The sequence below is a fragment of the Molothrus ater genome, chromosome 9 (genome assembly GCF_012460135.2).
Source record: "Molothrus ater isolate BHLD 08-10-18 breed brown headed cowbird chromosome 9, BPBGC_Mater_1.1, whole genome shotgun sequence".
Taxonomy (NCBI): Eukaryota; Metazoa; Chordata; class Aves; order Passeriformes; family Icteridae; genus Molothrus; species Molothrus ater.
In genome coordinates, this window is record NC_050486.2 from 21,371,632 (window position 1) to 21,396,863 (window position 25,232).

Genomic DNA, 25,232 nt, shown 5'->3' on the forward strand with positions numbered 1-25,232 from the left:
GATCAGCTTCCCCATCCGGTGAGTGCCGGACGGAGCCGCCTTGGCAGCACGGCTGTGCTTCACGCCTCATTGTCCCATGGCTCCCTCCCGCCGCTCCCCGGCAGCCCGGCCTCCAGCCCCGGCGCTGCCTGCCAGGTTTCCCTAGCAATGGGCCGTGCCGTACGACGCAGCCTCTTCTGGCTTCCTCCCCGCGGCCTCCCCGGGCTGGCCGGCCTCCCGACAGCCTCCGCATTGCCTGCCGCCATCCTCGGGCCTCCTCCCGCCGCCGCGCTCCCTGAGGCAGCCAGCCCATGGCCGGACCCTGCTCGGCGCGGCTGCAGGGCGACGTGGCCGCCTTCAGCGCTGCCCTGCGCACCCTGGTCAACAACCCCCAGTTCAGGTGAGGGCCCGGGGCGTGCCGCCTCCCCCCGACGCTCCTGCTGTTTTCCCGCAGCCCCGAGCCCTCCGGCTGGGGCCATTGGGGCCCGCAGGGAATCCGGGGAGCCCCGGGCAGCTGGTGGGGCCCACGTGGCTTGTGCAGCGCTCCCCACACGTCCGCATGCCAACAGGCTGCCAGCGCTGGCCCGGTGTAGCCCACCCTGCACAGCCATCCTCTCTCAGGAGGAGGGAAAGTTCCCGGGTCTGCCCAGACCCCCTCTGTCCCCAGGCATGGTGACAACAGGGCAAGGCAGTTTCCCAGGATAAATCCTGTGCTGGGCTCTTGCCCTTGTCAGGAATGGGGGTACATTGAGCTCCCCAGGAGCAGCGCTCAGTTCCTCTCCCACCTGGCTTTATTGGTGTTTTATCACCAGAGGGCATGGCATCCCCTCCTCACAGGGTTTGGCATTCCTGCCACCTCTTGCCACAGCAGATAGCAGAGATGGAGATGCTGCTTTGGCTTCCCTCACGCACATGGTATGTCCTGCCTGGCTGTGGTCCTCTTCACCCACTTCCTGCTGAGGCCTAGCCCGCCTATCTAACACCAGAGCTATCTAAGGAAATCCCCATTCCTGCTGAAATTTTTGGCCACCCAGAAGAGAAATCCCAGTAAAAACTACCCAGCCACAGCACCAGGCAGTAGAGGAGTGGCTGACAGTGCCTGGTCATTCTCAGCCTACATCCTGCTGCTCACATCTTTTAACCCATACCCCTTATCAAGCATCCTGCAACCTGAAATCTGTGCTCTGCATCCATCTACTTCATCCCACATTCTGCATCCTTTCTTCTGTAGCCTGTATCTTACAGCCTGCACTCTGTAGCTTTTGTTCTGCATCCCACATCCTGCAACCTTCATTATGCATCCATCCTGCAGCCTGTGTCCTGCATCCCAGACCTTGCATGCCATCATCACAGCTGGCATTCCACATCTCACAGTCTGCATCCTGCATTCTGCTTGCCCCTCTTGGCCTGTGGACCTCAATCACAGAGCAGTTTATCATGATCCCCCTTGCAGGAGCAGTCATGGAGGACCTGTTGGTGGGCTCTGCTCACAGCACCCATCATGCCCCAGCTATGTGTCTCCTGATAGACACTTGGGATGACACAGTTGTCCTTCCTTCTGGTGGGCACATACACTGGAAGTGTCCTGTGGGACACTCTGAGGGTTTGTGCATGTCCTCATGGCAGTTAGAGTTTGGGTGGCATGTCTTCTGCTCATTGGCCTGTTGGGATGGAGGAAGGAACAGGGGGATAGATGGGCCATAGCTACAGGTGTGCTCAAGCTGGAGACTCCATGTCCTTTGCCTGCTTCCTTTCCCCTGATCTTGCCCCCCTTTTCTGGGGCCATGGAGCCGGGGAAACATTTTGGGGAGGGGAGGGTTATAGGGGATCAGGACAACAGGATAGTCCCTGTGCTCTACTGTATGCCACAAACTGCCCTGTTGGGCCAGTGCCAGCCCTTCTGGCAGCTGTGCCAGGGACTTCACATCCCTGAGATGATGAGTCAGTTCCCATGAGTCAAGGAGGCTGATCCTGGTGACAGCAACGCTTTCCTTGGCTCTGCTATGCCAAAAGAGAAAGTCACTTTCTCCAGCTGTCCTGGGCCTTTCTCTGCCCTGCTTGGTGCCAGCACCCTGGGCTCTCTGTGCCAGAACCCTGGGCTGTCTGTGCTTTTCAGAGGACCTGTCATGCTCACCTCACCTTCAGCATTCAAATGGCTGGAAAGAGCCACTAGCAAGGTCCCCTCTGTTCCCCTGTTGGGACAAACCCCTGGGTTAAAAGTAAAGGGTACTGCCCCCTGTGCCAGGCATCAGCAGGGCCCTTCCTGTGTGGCCTGTCCCAGCCCAGGGAAGGCTGTGTCCTTGCTTTCCAGCACTGTGTCCCTCACGGTCCCCTCTCCCCCGCAGCGATGTGATGTTCGTGGTGGGCCAGGAGCAGCAGAAGGTGTTTGCACACCGCTGTGTGCTGGCGTGCCGCTGCCAGGTGTTCCGTGGCATGCTCAGCCAGGACTCCTCCAGCAGCATCCCACCCCAGGGCCCCTTCATCCTGGGCAACGTGCAGCCTGAGGTCTTCCTGGCCGTGATTGAGTTCCTCTACACCAACAGTGTCACCCTCAACAGCCACATAGTGAGTGGGGATGGGGCTGGTGGGGACCATGGACGTGGGAGGGACAAGAAGGGGATGCAGGGGAAGGGGGTGCTTTGTAACTCTTGGTGTGCCAAAATTGGAGGAGATGGTCTGTGTGATGCTCTCTGGCTGGCTAACAGGGTAATGAATGTGTGGGCTCTCAACCCAGCACAGTGGGGTGTCCACAGCACCTTGTCCCAGTCTTGGGACCTCTGGCTGTGCATACCCTGGATGGTGAGAATGGGGACACCACAGCAGGAGACCTACATTTTTCTTCATGCAGCAGCCTTATCTCCCATGCCCCACTCAGGAGCTCCCACAGAAGCTGGAGCACACCTGCCCTTTACTCTGGGCTGCTGTGCCCATCCATGCCCCCACAGGCTGATGATGACAAGGTCCCTCTTGCCTGCAGGCACTGGAGGTGCTGACTTCGTCAGTGGAGTACGGCTTGCAGGACCTGTGCAAGGTACGGTGCTATCTGGGCTGTGGGCAGTGGTGCCTGAGCAGCACCCCAAGATGGTCCCTGCATGGCTGCTAGCTGGAGGTGCCTCTGAGGAAAGCACTGTGGTGAATTACACAGGCTTGGCCCTGCTTCTCTATCCTGGAAAGTCTCTCTAGTGGGATCTCCCTTGAGGGGGTGCAGCAGCGGCCGGGAATCCCACAGGGGAATCCCGAGAAATCACGGGGAAGGACATGGAGTTTCACATCTCCTGCACAGCTAAGGTCAGGAGGAAAGCCCCTGTGCCTTCGCCCACACGTGCTGTCTGGTCATCTGACAGCATGATGCAGTTAGAGAGAGCCCCAGTCCCTGAGAGCAGTCAGCACCTCAGTTGTGGTGCTGCCAAAGCTCTGCTGCTCCGAGTGGGAAGGTTTTGGGAAGGCAGCAGGGACACAGAGGAAGGGTGGGAGCTGAACGAGGAGGGGCTGGGGAGCTGAAGCAGCTCGGATTTGGGGAGGGCAGCCAGGCCACGTCATCAGCCTGATTCCTGAATTACAGCCTGGCTGAACATGTGACCTGACATCTCACACCCTGACTTCCCTCCCCATCACACTGGGAAAGTACCTCAGGAGCTGAGGAATCGTGGGCTCCTGTCTGCCAGTGATGGGATGGGACCTGTGGGAACAAGATCAGCCAAAGCCCAGATGTGGCACAGAGCTGCCAATCAGCTGTCTGGGCAGGGAAGGGATATAAGGGGTGTTGCAGAAAAGGGGGACCTGGCGCTCCTATCATGACTCGCACCCCACCACCCAGTAAATGCATCCTGAGGGGGTTGACCTGCACAGAGGAGGGGTGGGAGGGAAAGGGGCTGACCAAGGACAGCTGGTGAAATCATGTCAGTGTGCCCAGCTGCAGGGTGACCTCATATCCCTCCTGCCAATGACTCAGGGCCCTTCTGCCCCAGCTGACAGCTCCTCCCTGCATGTCACATCCCCTTGGGTTTCCCAGGGACTCTGGTAGGCAGGTGAGATAGGCAGGAGAGAGGTCCCACTCAGGATAAACATGCTGATCTGGCTGCATCCCACCTGCATCATCCATGTAGGGGATGCATCTGGAGATGCTGTTCCCCCAGCAGTCACAGCCAGAGCACAGCTGGCAGGCAGGGCTGGGGCAAAGCTGAGGTCACCCAGTGCGCTGCAGCTGGCACCAGGATTGTGCCCTATGGCAGAACATGGATAGCATCTGTAGACAGGATTAAGGGACCCACCTGGGGCTATCAGATTGGCTGGTTTTGGTCACATCAGTCTTGGTCCCTGTCTCCATCAGTGGCCAAGCTGGCTGCCCACATCCACACTGCAAGGCCTCATCCCACAGGCCAATGCTTATGAAATCCTGGGGGGCTGAAGGTGCCTCTGCCCCACATTCCATGTGCTGGGGGCTCAGGGGATGCTGAGAGTTGTGTGGGAGGATGGCAGGGTTGTGTCCCCCACTCTGCCCACCCTCTCCCTGTCTGTCTTACAGCTCTGTGTCAAGTTCATCAAGGACACGCTCAGTGTGGAGCAGGTCTGTGAGGCTCTGCAGGTAAGAGTCACACCAGTGGGATCACAAAGGCTTAAAAATAACCTGTACAATCTTGGGGGCAGGAACAGACTTGACCCTTCTATTCTCTGCTGGACAGTGGGGCAGGATTTCCCACTCATCCCTGGCCCAGCAGCTGCCAGGCCAACTCCCAGACCACTAGGATTGTACCAGGGCTGCGAGGGACAGTGGGGCCACCAGATCCTGGCAGAGTAGCGTCTTCTCTGTCAGCCTGAGCAGGACTGGCCAGAACTCCACAGTGCCAGGGCTTTGTCATCATCTGCATGAAACTGGGAGGCACTGGGTTTTGGGGAGCCAGTCCCAAAACCCTTGCTGAGAGTTGAAGCACCTAAAAATAGCCTTGCAAAGGTCCTAATGGCCCTTGCCGTGCTATTTGGTGGGATCAAGGCTGCTCTCCAGACAAGGGGTATTTGTTTAATCTCCCACAAGCTGAAACAATCTTGGGGTGAGGTGCCTGCCCTAGAACACAGAGCCCCAGCCAGATGTGGTGCCAGACCACTGCAGCATAAATGGAGCAAAAATTGGCCCAGAGGAAACCAAACAAGAAACCCCAAAACCCCAGAACAAAACAAACCTGAAGAAAACAGCTTGTCTGCCCTCCCCAGTTACGTCAGCACTGGTCCCCTGCTGTGGTGGAGGGGGACATGTTGTTCACCCTGCCTGTGCTGGTCCCAAGTACCCACACACAGGGGCTGCTTGGGGGATGGGGTTGTGCCCTCCTGGTAACCTGATGGGCAGTGCCAGCCCTGGGACAAGCATTGCTCAGTAGGGCTGGGAGAACATGAGAGCAACCCCAAATTCCTGCTGCAGTGCAGGATAGCAGCTATGGGTCAGGCTGAGGCTGGAACCAGGGGTATGGGGTGCTTGTGGGGGGCTCTAAGCTGATCCTGTGCCCACACAAGGAGCACTGGGGACTGGTGGTTTCACGTGCCTGTGGTGTTACCTTGTGAGACAGCACCAGGGCTTCTCACCCACTGGTGGGCTTGGTGAGGTGCCTGAGCAGAGGTGGAAAATCACACGTCCTGCTTAGGGTGGGGCTGGGTTACCGCTATGGGCATTAGAGCCACCAAAACATTTGATCTTGGGCAGGCCAGAAAAGGAGGGGACCTTGGTGCCCCTTCCTCCCCACACTCTTGCTGTGGTACCCAACCCAGAGGGATGTGTGGCTCACCTGTGTCCCTGACAGTGCCCATGTTTCTGTAGGGCATTGGCAGGGAGTCCCTCCTGCCCTGGACCCCCTTGCAGGTGTCTGTTGTCTCACAGGCTGCGGTGACCTATGGGCAGGTGGACCTCCAGCAGCACTGCCTGGCCTTCATCGAGGGCTGCACCGCGGTATGGTGGCAGGTGATGGGGGAGCATGGTGTGGGGTACCCCAGGGCATGGGGGGCACATGGCATGGAGAACACTGCATGAGGCAAGGGAGCAGGGCTCCTAAGGACTGGATGCCTCGAGGCTGGGAGAGGAGCAAATGGTACTTGGAGAGAAGATGTTGGGTGACTGGCAGAGGCAGGCTGGGGGGTACTGGAGTGCCAGAGGATTGGAGTTTGTGTTGGGGGATGCTGGAGTGCCAGGTAGGGATGGCACCAGGATGTGTCTGATGGATGGACGGGGTGGTTGTGTGGGGTCCTGGTTCCAGCACCCAGGTGTTGTGGTGTGCTGGCAGGCAGTGGTGCGGACCCAGGGCTTCCGTGAGCTCTCTGACGTGGTGCTGGCACGGGTGCTGCGCAGTGACCGCCTGGCCGTGGATGAGCTGGAGCTGGTGCAGGCTGTGCGGCAGTGGGCACACGTCAGCTCCGTGAGTGTCATGCAGCAAGGACCACCCAGGGGTGCCTGGGCCCCCACCAGCCCAGGCTGGGAGTGTAGGCACCCTGTCCCTGAGCCCAGGGCTCTGTGATGCACACAGAATCTGTGTCACTCCCCCCAGGCCCCTGCCTCCCCTGGCGCCCAGGACATCACCAGCCTCATCCCTCACATCCTGATCTCTGACAGGCTGTCCTGGAGCGTCCGGTGCCAGAGGTGGCTGCCCTGCCAGTGAGGGAGCTGCGTCTGCCCTTGCTGGCACCCAGCGAACTGGTGACACTGGAGAGCTACAATCAGCAGGACCTCCTCATCCCGGTGAGCCGCTGCCTGTTCTTAAGTGTCCCCTGACTGATCTCCAGGGCTGAGGTGCTGTGGGATGGGCTGAGGAGGACCACACTGTGGCAATGCTGATGCCCCCATCTCTACAGATGGAGAACATCGCGGCAGCCTGGCGAGCCCATGCACTGAGGAGGGGCAGTGGGGTGCCCTCCCGCCTCTGCCGTCCCCGCCGAGGCACCCGGCCCCGCGACCATCACCGTCACCTTGAGCCACACGCCAAGTAGGGGATGGGCAACGAGTTTTGTCCAGCCCAGCCAGGGACTCAGCAGTGGGGCAGGCGGTGGGGCTGGGCACTGATGCTGCCGTGGCCAAGAGCATTGATATGGTGCTTTGTCACATGTCACAGTGTCAGGGCCAGGGCAGGATGCCTGGGTCACCCTAAAAGTGATGCAGGGGCTTGGGGGTAGGGGTAGAGCTGGGCTATGGGATGGGTGCAAAGGCAGTGCAGGCTGCCCAGATAGTGACCCAGGGGTGGTGGGGCTGCAGAGATCCCTGCGGCATGGGGATCCAAAATGAGCTCTGCCTTCCCCGGGGCCGTGCTGCCCTCCCCCGGCAGCGGGGCCGTGCTGCAGTGGGAAAAAGCACCAGCACCTGCCCGGGCAGGGGCACAGGGACCCTGGGGTTTGGAGGGGGTGCAGGTACGAGGGGACACATGGGCATCTTGCACGCATTGCTGCACCGACAGGCTCCCAATCCCCGCCAAGCCCTACTAGCAGGCCACACACACACAGGACAGGCTGCCAGCCCCACCATGTGCCACACACACAGTGTGCAGCCCTCCTTGCACCCCCCCATTGAGTGTGTGCACACAGCTGGGTCTGTCTCAAGCACACATACCCCCCCCCTTCCAGCTGTGTTCCCCAGGAGAAAGGGCCGGACACAGCAGGTAATTTATATATAATATATATATTTACTCTTTAAAAATAAACCTTCAGTCCCCACTACCGCCTGTACAAACTACAAAAATAAACCTTTGCTCTCTTTGATATAAATAACTTAGATGGCGTGTTTGGGGGGGGGGGACTGCCCGCCGTGCCCACGCCTGGCACGGGGACAGGGTCCCCAAGGCCACCCCTGCTCAGTGGCAGTGTCGGGGGCCTGGGGCCGCAGGCACAGCAAACACCGCTGGAGTTAAAGTGCTGGGTAACGGCGCGGACGGTGCCCGGGACGGGGACAGGGACGGGGACAGGGGCTGGCTGCAGGGACAGCCCCGTTGCACGGGGACATGGTAAGAAATACCGTTTCCCAGCAAGATGTGCCTGGTGGCACCATGGGAGCCCACGTCAGCGTGCAGCACCCTGTGCGTGCTCAAGCCTGTGCCATCCCCTAGACAGAGCACAAGTGTGACACAGGGGCCTGTGATCATGGGACAGCTCAGGGGCTTGGCACAGCAAGGACCACTTCAAGGATCTCTCCCTTCCAAAACCCTGCCTGTGTGCTGGGGAGCAACAGGCTCCCTTTCTCCACTGTGGCACATCCATGATCTCCAGCCTTTCCATCCTTGCCACTGGGGAAACTGAGGCACGGACTAGCATGTCGGAAGGGGTGAGCTGCCCATGGAGTGGAGGCATGAACCAGGTCTGCCCCCAGGCTCCTGCTGCCTCCAGTGGGCAGCCCTGCACTGGGCAAAGGGTCTGCCCGCTCCCTGCCTGCACCCTGGGTAGCCGGGTGAGGCTGTAGGCTGAGAAATAAATCTTTTAAAATAAGCTTAAAAATATATATCTCTCTATAGATAGTTTCCCTTTGCAATAAATAAAGGTGGGGGTGCCCACCCTAGGCCTTGCCCATGGCATGCCAGGGCATAGCTGGCTCTGGGGCTGCCCCCTTATCAGAACAGGGGGCATCAGGCATCAGCTCATGGCCTGGGATGGGTGGTCCCAGGAGGAGGTGATGGGGAGCAGGCAGTGACCCCACAGAGGGGGAGCTGGCATGGCACCGAGTCCACCTTGCCAGCAGCTCCAGAAACAGAGGGGGGAGTTAGTGCTTCCATTTCTGGGGGGCAATAAGTCCAGGGCAGGATAACCCTAAGCCCTGGCTGATGGGACACGGCACCAACGGTACAGCCTCGGGTGAGGGACACGCGGGCACAGCGTGGCCTGCACACAGCTTGCATAGAAGTGCCAGCCTGCCCTACCAAGCCCCGGTGCAGGGTGCAGGGGGCCGGTCCTCCTCGGCCAAGACCGCTCCGGCGATTAGCAGCACGACACGGGTGACCCCGCTCTGCACCCTCCTGTGCCCACTGGGTGCTGGGGAGATGCTCTGCCCAGGAACCAGCAATCTGCAGAGAGAGAGATTTGGGGGTCAGCTGGGTCCCTCCACACCCACCTCGCACCCCCACGCTGCCATGCACCAGCTCTGGGTAGGGCATCCCCAGGCTCACCTAGCGCCAGGCACCTGCCCCGTGGTGTCCCATGTTCTGCATCTCAAAGGTGTCGGGCACAGCAGCTCCGCTGGTGCTGGGCTCGTCCAGGCAGTCCCGCTCACTGCTGGTGAAGCCCTCAGGGCTGAAGGTGGGGTAGGAGCCGGGCAGTGTGGGGTGCAGGGCCACTGTCACTGACGCAGTGGCCGTGACGGTGGTGTAGCTGCCAGCAGGACCCTGCAGGTGGGTGCTGTAGGTGGGCAGGGCTGCGGGGGGGGCTGGCCGGGTGCCCGCTGGGCAGGGCTGCGGGGGATCTCGGGGCAGCGTGGTGCACGGCTCCCCGAAGGGCAGGGGGGCTGCAGGCTGAGGGCCAGAAGTCTCTTTCTTCCCCTGAGCCTCCAGGCTGTCCTTGTAGGGCTTCAGCACCTGGAGGGAGAGCATGAAGCATGAGGGTCCCCAGTCATATTGAGCATCCCTCTGGCAACACCACCAGCCCCCATCCCCCAGCTCTATCCACGACCCCCTCTCTGGGGATGCAGGGGAGTTGGCAATGCCACAATGGGTAGAGACACTCACAGTTATGTGGGGGAAGCTGGGGTCCTTGCCAGCCTCCAGTAGGATGTGTGCTGGGGCAGGAGGCACAACGAAGGGTCCCCGTGGGCTGCCTGGCCCCACGCTCTCTGTGTCAGAGGGCTCAGGGAAGGTGGCGGGCCAGGCTGGAGCACGCCGGACGTACAGTCCCCCAGGGCCCAGACATGGGGGTATTGACTCTGGTGGGGGTAGGCAGGGGCCATTATCCACCAGGGATGCCTGGGGAGAGAAGATAGGTCAGAGGAGCCAGGGACAGAGAAGTATGGAGAAGTAGGGAGTAAGGGTTGATGCGAGGATTGGGATGTGGGTGATGCCAGGTGAAGCAGGGATGGGATCAAATGGGTCAGGGAGGGATGGGGGAAGTCGTGTGTGGAATGAAGCAGGAACAAGGTCAGGTAGGTATGGGGCAAGTAGAATATGGGTCAGAGAAAGAATGAGGTAAAAGAGGGATGGTACAGGGCAAAGGATGGACTGAGGTGGTTTCAAGATGAGGTTGGGACTGGACAAAGCAAAGATGGATAAAGGGTGAAAGGTGGGCAGGGAGAGGGGCAATGGGGGATGGAGAGACATGGGTACAGGGCTGGGGAGGACGAGGTAGAGGTGGGATGGAGGGGGTCTCATACCTCAGGGGGTGGCCCAATGACAGAGAGCAGCACGGGCAGCAGCACCAGCCCGTTGAGCAGCCCCAGCAGCGTCAGGATGGTCAGCACCGCAAAGAAATACCTGAGGGGGCCATAGGCACATGGGGTAAGCAGGCACAGCCATCGTGAGCCTTTCCCATCACAAACACAGCTGGCCCTGCCATGTCTCCCCAGCCTCCAGGCAAGATGGAATGGCAGTCCCCAGCAAGATGTCCTCACCAGCTACCCCACATCCCCACTACCAGACAGGGGGGACTGCCCCACCCACTAGCCCCCACTGCCAAAGCTTTTGTAGGGCAGCACGTGGCTGATTTACCCTTCTTCAGTGCTCACCTCATGATGAAATCAAACTCAGAGCCAGCCAGCATGAGGACACCCAGGAGGGTGGAGACAGCACCATCCATCACAGGCGCAAAAGTGTGCTCCAGTGCTGCGGCTGAGCGCACATTCCTGCTCCCTGCAGCTGTCAGGAAGCCCTGAGTGGGATGGAAATGTCATGCAGGGCTGTCCCCCATGTGCCACCCATGACGGGCCACCCATTAGCACATGGCCAAGCAGGTGAGGGTGCCAGGGGGTGGGAACTGGGATCAGCCTGTACTCACCAGGGCCACGTGGACAGTAAACTCCACACCGATGCCCACTGAGGCAATGAGGATGACCACAGGGATGGCGCTCAGCTTGATGCCCATCAGCCCCATGATGCCAAACAATTCCACAGCAATCATGGCCAGGATGGAGACCTGGAGGGTGGTGGGGTCAATGAGAGATGGCTTTGATTGGCTTTCCTCTCTCCCTGGCAAGCCTGACCCTACTCCATATAGGGCAGCCTCACCTCACCAACCCTTCTCCCTCTATTTGGCGTTCCATCTGTCCCATCTTCTGGGGGTAGCCCTCACCCTGCTCTGCATGGATGTCATCAAACCCCTGCCCACTACACACATTCCCATCATAACGGGTTCCCTGATCCCTCCATGTGGCTCCCCCAACAACTGCCACTTCTATATGGGTGTTCCTGTCACTCTTCTGCACGGATATATCCAGGGCCCCCTGTTCTCTTCATCGATGATACAACTGATCCCTCCATACAGAAGTCCCCCACCCACTGCCACCCTTATATGGGCATCCCTTCCATCCCATCCTGGCCACTCCATCACCCAATTCCCATGAAGCAGGAACCCAGGGCCACTCAGCAGGACAGGAGAAAGGCTGGATGTCCCTGTCCCCACCCATCAGGACCATCCCCGTGCATCAGGGTGCGTACTCACGATGATGCCGGCGGTCCAGGGGTTGAGCAGCAGCAAGGCGCAGACCAGGAAGGTGCAGGCCAGCAGGATGCTGATGGCCAGCAGGAACCAGTGCCGCAGGCCGATGTACTGCTCCCAGAAGAGGAAGGGGTAGCCGCTGGGGTAGCTCAGCACGCCGTGGCGCTGGGCAGCCTCCTGGCAGATGGCCCGTACGCTCTCAATCGCCTCCACGAAGTCGGATGTGCGACGCAGCCCGCTCAGGTAGAAGGGGAACTGGGCGAACTCCAGTGGCTGGGCTGCTGGAACTGGTGAGGAGACCACAGGCAGTATGAGGGTATGAGCAGTATGGGTGGACAGGCAGCACAAGAGCACCACAGTCACACCAGCCTGATGCCTGGCTGGCTACCACAGGTCTGGGGAGTGTGTAGGGAACAGACTGGGGTCAAGGAGGAGGGCAGGACATTTCTCTGCCTGTAGGATTTTTGTGCATTGGTGGGTTACTCTTTGCAGTGACATGCTCGTGGGCTGGAGCAGGTGTGTGTTGCTAAGGGCATGGAGAGTGCACAGTGGGATGCTCAGGGTGTGGGGTGCAAGAGGATGAGGGTTAAGCATGGGGAAGCAAGGCAGTTTACCAGATGGGGTGAGGGATGTGAGGGGTTTCACTTCAGGGCAAAAATGTGTAGGGAGTGGGGTACTCTGCAGGAGGATGCCGGGGGCAGAGGGAATCTTTAGGAGCCCACCATGCTCACTCACTTCGCAGGTTCTCGCCCGTGGTGTCGTACTTGTCATGAATCCACTCGGGGGGTGGGGGGTAGAAGTTGGCCTGGGAGGCGGCAAAGCCCAGGGGGTCGTTGCTGGCCCACACCGTCAGGCAGATGTAGAAGGTGTCAGGGGGGATGATGCCATTCTCATCCACCAGTCGTCGCGTGGTCAGCTACAGGAGAGACCAGGAGTGGGCATGAGCTGGGCAGCTGGGGCAGAGACATCCCCAGCCCGGTCAGCCCAGCCCTGTCACCACTCACCTGGTTGAAGTTGAAGGGGTCCTTCTTGTTGCCAGTCTGGATGAGGAGCTTGTATGCCAGTGCCCCATCCTCGGAGCCATTGCGGTAGCTGTCATGGGTGATGCGCCCGGCCTGCCAGTCCCTATCGAAGGTGGCCTGGAGCCCTGGGAATGCAGAATAGGGGTAAGCATCCCTGGGGACACACCACCCCGCACACCACCCCGTTTGACCCAGGGAGTGTGGTGCCGGAGGGATGGGCACACAGAAGCTCCAAGGCGCAGCATCCTGTGCTGGGCACCTTGGGACCATCCTCCCCAGGGTGCTGCACACAAGGGAAGGCATTCCCAGGCCACTGGGGAGCATGCAGGCTGAGGAGAGGACTGTCAGGCAGGGGAGGTCATGGAGAAGAGGCATGTCCCTCACCTCTCAGCCAGTCCTGGAAGTAATGGAGCCACATTTTAGGCAGGTCGCGGTTGCCCTCCCGCACCACGTACTTGACAGTGCTGAAGGCCTGGTGCAGGCTCAGCAGGGCAGCCTGGGCACCCGGGTAGTGGAAGCCACCCTTAGTGACAATGAACATGTTGTAGAAGGAGAAGTACTTGAACTGGGCCGAGATGAAGGCGTGTGCCTTGGTGTCCCGTGGCACGATGTCCGTCAGGTAGAGGCCATCATGCACCATGGTGGTGCCATAGAGGCTCAGCCCTAGCAGTGCCAGGAACAGCACCACCACCACCACCTGTGGGGACAATGCGGGGGTCAGGAAGAGTCCTGTGCCACCCACCCACCCTGAGTGGCACCACCAGGGCTGTCCCCCCTCACCTTGGTCCGGGTGCGCAGAAGGAGTGGGGCGTACTTCTCCCGGGCGAAATCAGCGAGGCTCCAGCGGCAGAAGGGCAGGGGGACACACTCCCGGCCACCCTTGGCCTCATCCAGCTGGGACAGCAGATCCCGGGTGGAGCTGGATGGGGCGAAGACCTGCGAGCCCAAGGGGTCACTGTGGGGCAGGAGGATGGCAGGTGAGGTGCACACCTGGGAGGTGGGTGGCAGGACGGTGACAATGTGGTGGCCCGAAGGGTCACACCGGGTAAAGGCTTGCACAGTGGTGGTGATCTGGGTGCTGGTGGCCATGCCGGGGTGCCCATAAGGAGACGGGTGGCAGGCATGGTTGTCGTTGGCGTCAGCAAGCTCTTGGGGCTGGATCTGGATGACCCTTGAGGAGCAAGGGCTGCATGGAGAGAGTGGAGGAGAGAGAGAGAAGGATGAGATATTTAGTCACCTCGTCTTCTTTAGGGAGCTGTGGGGTCAGACCCAGCCCAGCCAGCCCAGTGCTGGTACCTGTAGAAGCAGCAGAGGATGTCGAGCCGGCGTTTCTCCCGGCGGTGCAGGTCCAGGCTCAGGATGGCAGGGAAAACAAAGAGCACCATGGCGAAGTTGAACACAACAACCACTGCAGCCTGCAGGTATTGGGGGACACACGTCAGAGCGGGGTCTGGCCATCCCTTCCCATCCCCTAGAAAGGGACCATGGCCCTACCTGGAGGGAGAAGGCGCGCAGGGCAGGGATGGGCACCAGGGCTGCCATGAAGAAGGCGATCATGTTGCTGACAGAGGTGAGAGCCACACTGGTCCCCGTGCGCTTCAGACACTCACCTGTCCGCTCCTGCAGGGACAGGGAGGGGTGATGAGAGGGACCACAGGGAGGCAGGAGGAGGCTGAGAAGCCCCTGGGCAGTGCTCAGTGCTCACCTTGAAGGGGATGTGCTGGCTTGTCTCGGTGAAGGCGTGAGCCAAGAGGAACATATCATCCACCCCAATGCCGAGGGCCAGGAAGGGCAGGACCTGCCACAGAGAACTGGCATGAGCAGAGGGACATGGCCACCACCTGAGAGGGCACTCAGGGTCCCACCCACCTCACAGTACCCAGCTCTTCACCCAGCACATACCTGGGTGGTGGCTGCATTGAAGGAGATGCCCAGCAGTGAGCAAAGCCCCAGGCCAGAGGCGACGGAGAGAGCCACAAGCAGGACCCCAGCCAGGCCCACAGCCCCTTGGGACTTGGAGCAGTCCCACCGCAGCATGGTGACACAGGCGTAGGCCAGCTGCAAGAGCACAGTGGGTTAGCAGGGGCCTGGGGGGAGATGGAGAGATGGCAGAGGACAGAGAGAGGGGGCACACGTACCATGAGGAGGTAGCCCCCAGCCACCCGGATGACGCTGACGTCAGAGAAGGACTTCATGATGTCGTTGAGCGTGGTGGTGGAGAAAGCATGGACACTCTGCGTGGCGTTGGGAGGGATGGAGTCCTGTGCCAGCTGCCAGAGGTGCATCCCATTAGAGAAGTCAGGAGCCCCCTGCTCTACAGTACAGCCACCCCAGTGCCATTCAGGGTGCCAGCAGCACCACTGACAGACCCTAGGACGCGCTGGACTAAAAGAGAGTAGTGCCAGAACCCGTGGCCACATGAAAACCTGAGCACAGAGGGATGCTATGCACAGGCTCAGGCCATGTGGGAGCTGTTCCCGGTGCTCACCTCCACGAATTTCCTCTGCCAGGCCTCCAGGATGGCTCCTGCCTTCTCCTCGCTCCAGCTGATATCATGGATCTCATAGTCATCTTTGAAGTGCTCATAGAGCTGCCGGGGGCTCATGAGGAGGAACATGGTCTGCAGGGCCTCGGCGCTGGGGGACAGGCACGCACCTCGCTGGGACTGGCTGCAGCGCCCCAGGATGCAGGAATGGGTCCATCCCCCTCCCCACGGCACCCATCCCCACCACAGACAGCCAGGAGAGGACCCAGGCATCCTGCCTCCTTGCTCTGCCTTGCTCACTGGCCCCACACACTCAGCAGCCTCTGAGACAGGCCCACACCCCCTCCTGCAGCCAGGGCAGGTGTCCTGCCCTGTGCCTGGGGATGCCCACACCACAGCAGCTCTTACCGTAGCAGCTTGCCCTGGGAGTCTTTGGTCGTGCCACCTAAAATCAGCTCCTGCTGCCAGCGCATGAACTTCCTGGAGAAGCCATGGCAGCCCCCTGAGAGCTCGGCTGGGATGTCGGGGCTCTGTGGGTAGAGGGGAGGTGTCAGGATTGTGGGGCAGGCAGGAGAGCACACTACCACACCCAATCCTGGTCCTCATGGACTGTGACCCACCTGCTGGCTCTGCTTGTTGGGGGCACTGGAGGGACATTGGGGGTCCCGGGGGTCCAGGCAGGGCCGCTCCATGTAAGCCTGTCCCACCTCTGCCTTGTCTAGCAGCTCTTTGAAGCCTTCCAGGGATGTGAACTGCCCCAGCTCCTCCATCAGCTGCAGAGGGTCCAGGTTGCTCCACTGGATGTCCGGGCGGCCCCTGGGCAGAGAGCAGCACTGGGGTCATGGGGGATGCCAAAAGCCACAGGCAGTACCACCACCACCCCTGCCAGCCCGTGCCAGGGGTGCTGCGGATGCCCTCCCAGGCAGGATGCAGGGATGCATCCGAGCTCAGCCCCCAGCACATCCCTTACCCCCTCCCGGGGAATCCCCCGTGCCCTGTGCGCCACAGTGGGCCGTGCCCCGAGTCAAGTAGCGTGCCTGATCCTGTTAGTCTGGGACAAAGCGGGGGGAGCCGGCCCTGCTGCCTGGCCCCGCTTTGTGTGAGCAGTCAGGCTGATTACTGCCCATGGGCTAACATCTTGATAGAGGGGAGCAGGCAGGCAATAGCTCCCGGCATCCCTTACAGCCCTTCCTGCCATTTTCCCCCAAGCTGGAGAGTTTGGGGCTCAGCAGAGGTCCTGGGGGCTCAGCACAGTACTGGCAGCTGGGCGTTGGAGTAGGTTCTTGGAGGTCCAGCAGGACTGCATGGGACTTGGGTACCCAGGAAAAGGGTTTTTCCCATTGCCTGCAGATGCTCTGCTCCCTCCACCCCAGCCTGGGGAGCTGGGGGCCAGCTTCCAGCCTCACTCAGCTTCTTTTTTAAGACAGAAAGGACACACAAAAAAGCCAATAACCCAGGCCAGCGCTCCAAAGAGGGGAAGAAAAAGCCCCGAGCAAGTGTGGGCTCTGGGGAGAAACACAGCCTAATAATTCATGAAGGCTGGCTGGGCCAGAGCCGGCCGCTCGAGATTCCCACATACCAACCGGAGCTGCTGCTGCTTCCAAAGAGAGCCCCTTTTATCTGCTTTCGCTTGCTTCACTGAGCCAGGGCAAATCCTTTTGTCTTTCCATAGATTGCTGCTCTTTGTTCTCCCAGCTCCCACCCCGCTCACCCCTTGGCGTTAAAAAGGGGGACGAGTCCCCATGGGCCGGCCGGCACTCAGCCGGGGTGCCCGCCCGGCACCCGCTCCCTCGGCTGCTGGGAGAGATGAGTCCCGTGGCTGCTCCAGTGCCACCCTGCCTGTCACGGAGCTCAGCCCCAGAACGCTGCCCAAGCCGGCAGGCAATGCCACCAGCATCCCCTCTGGCACAGCCACCCTAGCCCCACTTGCTCCTGCTCTCGGCAGTTCCCCAGCCTGGGATGGGGAGAACCTGAGGTCTTGGGGGGGCAAAACCAGCCCCCCAGTCCTGGTTGGGGAGGCTGCGGCCCCTTCCCCCTCCTCCCGTCCGCAGCAGCCTGAATAAGGCCACTATTTCATCTATTTGGCAAGGGGCAGCTTTCAGAGCAGCATTAGCATGAGAAAGCACGGGGCTGCGTTTGCTGACAATGCACAAGCCGCCCCAGCTCTCCCGGACAAACACACGCGTAAACAGAAGGAATGTGGGGGAGGCTCCCCGGCCCAAGCCGGGGTCCCCAGCCCCACCACCATGGTGCAAGGAGCTGGCTGGGAGTCACTCGCCACCCGGCCCAGGGACTCTGTGCCCTCCGTGCCCCTGGGCACAGCTCAGGAGTGTGGGCGCCCCCTCACAATTGTGGCACCCACAAAGCACTGCCAGGGGACCTGCAGCCTCATGGACCTGCCTGTGGTACAGCCACTGTCCCTGTCCCCATCCCTGGCCAGTGGGAGAGATGGATGGGATGGGATGGGATGGGATGGGATGGGATGGGATGGGATGGGATGGGATGGGATGGGATGGGCAGTTCCTGCCTGCGGGCTGCAACCCCCCCTGCAGCAGTGCAGCTCTACCTGTGCCACCAAGGCCAGGCAGGGGAGGACAGGGACTTGTCCCCAGGGTGCTGACCCACCGGGACAGCAATGGGACCAAGCCAGGGCTGAGCAGGACAAGCCGCAGCACTGAAGCACCTTGGAGCAGGCAGAGCCAAGCTGCAAAGGGAGGTCAAGCACAGCCCCTCGGCAGCATCCCCAGCTCCTGCTCCCACCCAAGGCCCCCCACAGCCCAGGACAGTTCCCCACACACACTCACGGGAGATAGGCTGAGCCTCCCTGCAGCTTGGAGCCTTCCCAGAAGCAGTCCAGCGGTGTCAGGATCACACAGGGGAACAGCTTCTCTATCATCTGTAGGAGGAGATGCGAGGGGTCAGCAGGGATGGATCAGACCCCCCAGTCTCCCCCCACCTTGCTGGGCTTCCAAAACTGTGCCTTCCCACATCCAGCCAGCAGTGTCTTCCCAGCACCTGGGGCTGGCAAGCCCTGTCCCCAGCACAGCCCATCCACTGCCATTCTTTGATGGACTGACCCCGCGGGTCAGCAGCCACCCCCGGGGGCTCCCTCTGGCCATCCATGAGCAGCACTTACCCTCTCAATCATGCCATTCTCAATGATGGGAACACCTGACTTGTAGCAGATCTTGTTCAAATCCCACGATCTGGAAAGGCAGAAGGAGGAGCTGAGAATGGGCGTATCCCACAGGGGACATGGCAAGGGGTAGAGGGATGTGCAGAGCATGGCGGGGGTCCCCGTCCCCCATCTGGAGCCGGACTCACTTTCCGTACAGGGAGACTTGAACCTTGCTGGCGGCCAAGGCCGCCTCGAGGTGGAGCTGCAGGGCCTCCTGTGTCAGGATGTTATCACCCTCCTTCTTCGGGGTCTGGATCAACATCTGGGACGTGTAGACGGACTCCTCGCCCAACTTCTCCTTGGTGTAGCGCAGCTCCTGGCTCACCCGGCTGCCCGCTGTGGAGAGGACCACGACGTGCCCTGTCAGTGCCAGGGCAGGCAAAGCCCCCATCCCACCAATTTGCCCTGCCCATCAGGATGCCCAGAGAATGGAAAGGGAATGGGAATCAAGGCCGTGCAGCATCAGGTGGTGCCATGATCACTCACAGGGACTTTTGATGTGGGGTTCCCCAATTGCTGCATCCTCTGGGTGCTCACACCCAAGGGATCCAAACAGGACACACTGGACCAGGACCTTTCCCACCAACACGGTACCCAGCCCCAAAGCAGCTTGTTGGCTTTGCTCTCACCAGAAAAAACCCACAGACAGATGGTTGGTGAAGTGGAGTGGACCCAACCTGTACACTTCCACCCGTGCACTGTGGTGGGTGCTGCAGATGCCTAAAACCAGCCCACAAAACAGGAAGTGAAACTGGGGACACCCAGCCCAGCCCAGCTACCCCATGGCACCCCAAGGCAGCAGGGAAGGAGCACAGGGAGAGGCAGGCCCCCAAAGTCCCTGCAGCTGGAGGCTGCCCCACCAGCGGTTTGGGGACAGGGGAGGGAGGTGGTGCTGGGGACATCACCCTTCCCTGCCAAAGCTCTGGGATCTGTCCCCCTTTGGCAACGGAAGAGCTCCAAGCACAGCAGGGCCAAGGTTTCCAGCTGAAGCCACCGACTCCATTTGCGGCTGCCTCGGCGTGGAAAAGGAATCCCCTCCCAGCCAGCGTGGCTGGGGCTGGGACCAAACCCTGCACGGTCTCTCGCATGGCTGAGCACCAGCCCAGGGACAGCTGTACCCATCCCCTTCGAATGGGGGGGCTCCCATCCCTCCTGGCATAGCAAAGGGGAGGCAACACAGCCCAGATGAGGGTGGGAAGTGGATCCTGAGACCCCTCCCAAGTGCACCACTTGGCTGCCCTGCTCCCAGCCCCCTGTCCAGGCTGGGAGGGATGCTGCCCTGGCACATCTGGGGTGCAGCCCCCGTCCCAGTGCCACCCACTGGGGTAGCCCAGGATGCCCAGCGTGGGATGCTTCCCAAGGCAGTGCCGCTGGCAGGGGTGAGGCTCCTGCCCAGCCCCAGGAAAGCGAGGGGAGGTCACGATTCATCTGCACCAGGATGCTCCCTCAGCAAGAGGCGGGGGCCCCGGCGGGCCTGGCCCTCCGCCAGCACCGAGGAGGCCAGAGCGAGACCGCAAATAAGGAGCAGAATCTTCCCTTTTAATGACTTATTATATGGGTTGGTGTTTTGGTTTTTTGTTTTTTTTCCCCCTGCTTTTTGGGAACGGGGAGGGCAAAGCATCTTTATTGTTCCTGGCTGGGCCAGGGAGCAGCTGGTGTCCATCAGATGCCAGTTGGGATAGAGGTTGTGCCAGGGACAGGGAGGGGGGGACACGGCCGCGGCTTTTGTGTGTGTGTCAGAGGGGACAGCAGCACCCAGGGCGAGGGGACGAGGACACAGGGAGGGTGGGTGTCGGGGGTGGGGGGGAAGTGGGACGCCCATGTCGTTCCCAGCAGGCTGGGAGGTCGGGCAGGAGGTGCGCCAAGCTGCTCTGATCTCAGCCATGCCACCCACGCCGAGCCCGGGCGGGAGGTGGGACACAGCGCTGAGGGGGTGCCCGACAGCGCTGCTGCTCCCGGGGGATGCATCCTGCTCCGCCCTGCCCTGCCGGCATCTCCGCCCAGCACGGCCGCGGGAGGAGCCACACATCTGCAAGCATGGGGTGGAGGCGAGCCCCCCGAAAAATTAAAGAGGAGGGGAAATAAAAAAAAAAAAAAAAAAAAAAAAAGAAGAAGAGAGAAAATAAAAAGCCGTCCCTTGTAATTAGTGTTAATTTGGAACAGGGCACTGCGAGCCGTCAGCAAGCTTCAAAGGCCGTGAGGAAGCCTCAAATTCCAACACCCTAATTAACCAAAGAGCAACATGAAAAGACAAGGCAGCGCACACAGGGCTGCCAAGGACACTTCAAACGGGCGCACGCCCGCCGGCCGGGCAGCCCGGGAGCGCCGAGACGCCCCACGCCGCACGCAGCCCCCCGGCCGGGGAGGGGGCTGGGGGCACCCCCATACCAACAATGAGCGCGTTAATGAGGAACTGTATGCAAATTCCTCCTTTTTGCTGTTGTTGTTGTTGTTGTTGTGTTGGGTTTTTGGTTTTTTTTTTTTTTTTTTTTTTTTATTCCAATTAACAAAGGGAGCCCTTGGCTTTTTCATGCAAAGGGCTCTCTGGTTCCAATCAGGCGTCCGGTCCTGCTTACTAACAGCCTGCTCTGCTCCTCGGCAGGGTTTGGCTTCACTGCCCTGGACCCCCAGCTCCCTCCAAAATCCAACAGCAGGGCTTGGGGGCAGGGCAGTCCGCCGAGGCTGGAGCATCCTCGCTGGGACTGGGCATTGCTCCTTGGTACCACTGCTAGGGGCGTTCTGGGTGCAGGCTCAGAGCAGTTCTGGCTGGACAGTGGATTGGGACCCTACACCCACTTGCACTCCAAACACCTGGGGTGCAGAGCAGGCTTCTGCTGTGCCCAAGCAGGGACAGTGGATGCTAGGGAAGGGACAGGGTCCCTGGCAGTGAGGGTGGCTGCGTGTGCGGCTGCCTCCCATCCACGGGCCATGCCGGGGGAGCCCTCTCCGTAATTACAGCATCCGCCACAAAATTACAGAGGAGGGCTGGAGCCTCCCTGCCCCCTTCCCGGCCACCCTGCCTGAGCCATTCCCCTGCCATTGCACCCCAAACCCTCCTGGCACAGGAGCCACAGCCACGGCACTGCAGCCAGCTCACCCTCACATAGTGGGACCAACTTATGCCCTCAGCTGCTCCAGCCAAGACAGAGCCTCAGCCCCTGTGTTGTCCTGGGAGGGGTCCGATCCCAGCTCATTCCCCAGGGGTAGCCAGAACCTCCCAGACTCCTCTCAGAGGGTCTGGGGTCAGATGAGCCCATGCCAGGTCCTCTGCCCACAGCACAGTTGCAAAGCCCCCCCCAGCCTGGGGCTGGCCCCCTTGCAGCCACCCCGCTGGTTGTGACAGCAAGGGGACCTCCCACCACGCTTTCCCAGGGCAGGGCAGGAGGTGAACAAACCCCATGGTGCCCTGTCCCTGTCTCCAAGCACCCAAGGGTGGGGGGCAGCAGGCAGAGTGTGCCAGGGCAGCGTGTCTGGATGGCACGGGGAGGGCAGTGGGTCCGGGCAGGCTGCCAGCCCCACACTGAGCCCCCCCTGCCTGGCAAGGCTGAAGGTGAGGGAGGGATGTGGGAGGTGCTGGGGACCACAGAGAGGTACCAGAGTCTCCCCAGGAAACACATGCTGCAAAGTCTACTCTGTCCCATCAGGCTGGGTAGAGGTCACGGTCAACAGCAGTGCCACCACAGCACAGATGGCACCCAGGCACTGCCAGTGTTGTCACCGCTTGAGTGACTTGGGTGGCACAGGATGACAGGGAGGGAACACTCCTGGGTACAAATTCTCCCCTGGCCCCCAAAATCAGGCCCTGTCCCACTTGGTGTAATGGGGCTACGGGATGTGACAACAAATGTTGTTGAGCTGCAGATTGGGCTGGTGCACAGGGGATGCTGCAGCCCTGACCCCAGCTGGGCCCACTAGCAAGGGGCTGGATGAGCAGCTCCCTGTCTACAGCACAACATCCCAATGCTAGGGTTGGGAATCACCACAAAGGCACAGCTGGGAGTGGGGCAAGGTCAGGCTGAGATCCCCTGGGAAAAGCCATCCCCAAGGGGAACCCCCTTTGCAGCACCCCCCTGCTACAAGAGGCACCCACGGGGGCAAACCCAGACCGAGCACATCCCGCGGGCAGAGATGCCTGCCCTGGGCCATCGGAGGGATGCCAGAACCATCCTGCAACTCAAGCACTGCCCCGCATCCCGGTGGGAGGGGGTCCCGAGGCACCGCCCCGAGCATCCCTCGGCTGCAGCTTCCCCGTGCTGAGCGGCGTGCAAGCCGGAGGCCACCTTCAAAGTGTTGTGGGGCGGATTAGCTGGATTAGGGAGGCAGTGAAAGGACCCATGCTGCTCCGGAGGAAGTCTCGCCCAGGGCACACTGAAAGAGCCATTTTTACCTGTCCCGGCCGCTACCGCCAGCCTCGCCAAAAGCCCGGCGGCCCCATCCTGTCAAAACACGTCCTGCCGGCCCCATTCACCCCGCGGCTGCTCCCGGGAAGGGGGGCAGCTGCCTGGCAGATGGGTGCCCCAGCAGCACCGAGGGACGGACGAGGGCTCGGCGCTGCCCCAGCTCCTCCGGCTGAACGCAGCCCCACGGAAGGGGCTCCCGGCTCAGCCAAGAGGGGCGGCAGAAGCCGGGGATGCCTTCAAAAAGCCAGCGGCGGAGGGGCTGAAAGGGCCCGTTTGGGGCCAGCTCCCCAGCCGCCGGCCCCGGCCGAACTCCTTTGTTTAACGGCGAAGCTAAATTAATGTCTTTATTACCCCAAATCGGGGGGCGGCGGTTCCCAGCACAGCGAGGGGGGCAGCCGGGAGCTCGCACCGCCCCGGCCAGCGCCGAGGGGACAGCGCGACCCCCGAAAAAGAGAGAGGGGGGAAAAAAAAAAGGGGGGGGGGGGAGAGGGGATTCAGTTGGGAACTATTCACCGCTAAGACTCCTGTCAGCATTGACATAAATTTCCACTGGTGTTGGCATTTAGGCATTTGCCATTTCCATATGTATAGGGCTGCCTGTACTAATTATGCTAATCACCCCCTCTGTTGGCTGCTGTGAAAAATGGCCACATTAGGCACTCCACTGCTTGCTAATGTCACTTAATGTGTGGTTGAAACATACATTCATCCCCCTCTGAATGGTGAAATTTTTCCACATTGCTGGCTTCATTCAGGCAAGAAATGAATTTTTTGAACTCAGACCACTTTTCCAGGCCCGAGGGAGAGGCAGATAATAAAACCCTCTTCTTGGGCCCTGGCGCTGCCCCCTCCCAGCCGCCAAATAACATTTAAAACACACAAAAAAAGAGCCCGTTCCCTAAGTCCGTAGATATGTCCAAGTTAAAAAAACATATATATAAAAAAGGAAAAGAAATACTTTCTAGGAAATAAAAAAATGTATAAGTTAAAAAGAAAAGCAAAATGGACAGGGGCAGATAAGCCACAGCCATCTGTAAAGTCTTCCAGTCTCTTTGGGTTAATTAACAAAATTTTCCAGCCCAAAAAGGCTGACCAAGCTGTCAAGGAAGGGAAAAGGAAGAGCAAGAGGTTTTGCGCTCACCTCCCAAAGATAAATAAATAAAGGTGAACTGCCGGGACCCCATCTTCTGGTGGGTGGGGGGCTACTGGGTGAGCCTCCTTCCCCCCCCCCCCCTTCTCGAGAAGAAAGGTTCTTTCAGAGCCAGAGGGGATTTGGAGCAGAGGGGAGAGCCAGGCAGGCAGGTTTTTGGGATAACAGGCACCTCAGCACTTCACGGCAGCAACACCCCAGCTGCTCCTCACTCCTCCAAGCCCCCGAGGATGGGGGCACAGTGTCCCCACAGATACCCAGACCCTGCAAAGAGAGAGGACAGCAGGGTGCTGAAGGAAAACTCCCACCAGGCCAGGCAAGACAGTCCCCAGGCACCCTGGGCTGGTCCCTCTCCTTCCTGCAGAGCAATACCTGTGTCACCACACCCCAAGAGCAATGGGGACCCTCTTCCCCAGGACACCCATCTGGGGACAGAGCAGGGACATGGCAGTCCAGGAGCCACCCCACAGGAGTGAAGTGAAGTCAGCTCTGGGCAGATCCCAGCAGGCATCTTGCTGTCCCAGACACGGGGACAAACTGCCATCAGAGCCCCCCAGCAAGTCAGCACCAGCCACACAGAGCCCCCCAGATTCACCCACTCCTTTCTCAGCCCCTGCACAAACATCCCACACCACAAACCCACCCACTCAGCAAGGAGACCACCCACCTCTCTGTGTGCCCACCCAGGAACGGCTGTGGCATCCCTGCAGCCCCCACTGCTGCTGCCCCACACCCCTCCACAGGACCCACCCAGCACAGTGGGGACAGGGGCTGGGAAGAGAGGCCACACAGACAGTGCTGAGGGCGTTCAATCCTGTCCTTGGCTTCCTCTTGGGGCTTTCCCATTCCCTGTGCCCCTCTCTGCAAACAGAGTCAGCCAGCACCTCCTCTCCGTGCTGGCCTGCCGCGGGGGGAGCTCCAGGCTGCATCCCAGCCCAGTCCTGGGTGCCGAGGAACTGATGCCCCGTGCCAAGAACTGCTGCAGAGGTCAAGGAAGGACAGAAGCCACTGCCAAGAGGGCTGGGGGTGTCTCAGCTTTGTGCCCCAAGATGAGAACAAGAGAGCAAATTCCCCTCACCCCCATAAGATGCGTCCTATTTCATCCCAGCAGCACATTCGGGGTGTCCATGACCCCTCCAGGAAAGGGACAGGGTCTTCTCCAGGGAGACTCAGCAGCTCTTTGAGAGCGCGACGGCTGTGCGGGGCGCTTGGCTGTTCCGGTTAGGAATTAACCTGGCCTTCCTTTGAACCAGCCCTCAGCGCTATAAATCAGGCAGACCCATTCACCACCCAGGGCTCTGCCTGCCCAGAGCTCGCCTCCCCGGCCCCTTGGCCCTAAAGACGCCCTGGGAGAGCCAGGAACAGCTGCCAGGTGTCCAGAGGTAACTCAACACTCGCCGCTAGCCAGGATTGCAAAGCCTCC

At 60.4% G+C, this 25,232-nt stretch overlaps 2 protein-coding genes across 2 annotated transcripts in view; one reads left to right on the top strand and one right to left on the bottom strand.

Annotated features, from left to right (window-relative positions):
* On the top strand, positions 1-7,716 carry BTBD19 (BTB domain containing 19). The gene is given in 10 exon segments (XM_036388107.2): positions 1-177; positions 179-280; positions 282-379; positions 2,325-2,544; positions 2,957-3,010; positions 4,505-4,564; positions 5,846-5,914; positions 6,246-6,377; positions 6,572-6,697; positions 6,811-7,716. Coding segments are annotated over 10 exon segments (1,026 nt in total). The 5' UTR covers positions 1-147; the 3' UTR covers positions 6,946-7,716.
* Positions 7,609-25,232, bottom strand: part of PTCH2 (patched 2) — a 21,501-nt gene continuing 3,877 nt past the window's right edge. The window contains 22 exon segments of the mRNA XM_036387370.2: positions 7,609-8,999; positions 9,102-9,506; positions 9,657-9,890; positions 10,295-10,394; positions 10,646-10,788; positions 10,915-11,052; positions 11,578-11,861; positions 12,310-12,490; positions 12,579-12,721; positions 12,981-13,293; positions 13,377-13,782; positions 13,893-14,011; positions 14,091-14,216; positions 14,302-14,394; positions 14,499-14,654; positions 14,735-14,866; positions 15,085-15,232; positions 15,490-15,611; positions 15,702-15,897; positions 17,886-17,977; positions 18,218-18,287; positions 18,406-18,595. Of these exon segments, the coding sequence (XP_036243263.2) occupies positions 9,102-9,506; positions 9,657-9,890; positions 10,295-10,394; positions 10,646-10,788; positions 10,915-11,052; positions 11,578-11,861; positions 12,310-12,490; positions 12,579-12,721; positions 12,981-13,293; positions 13,377-13,782; positions 13,893-14,011; positions 14,091-14,216; positions 14,302-14,394; positions 14,499-14,654; positions 14,735-14,866; positions 15,085-15,232; positions 15,490-15,611; positions 15,702-15,897; positions 17,886-17,977; positions 18,218-18,287; positions 18,406-18,595 (3,791 nt within the window). The 3' untranslated portion in view covers positions 7,609-8,999.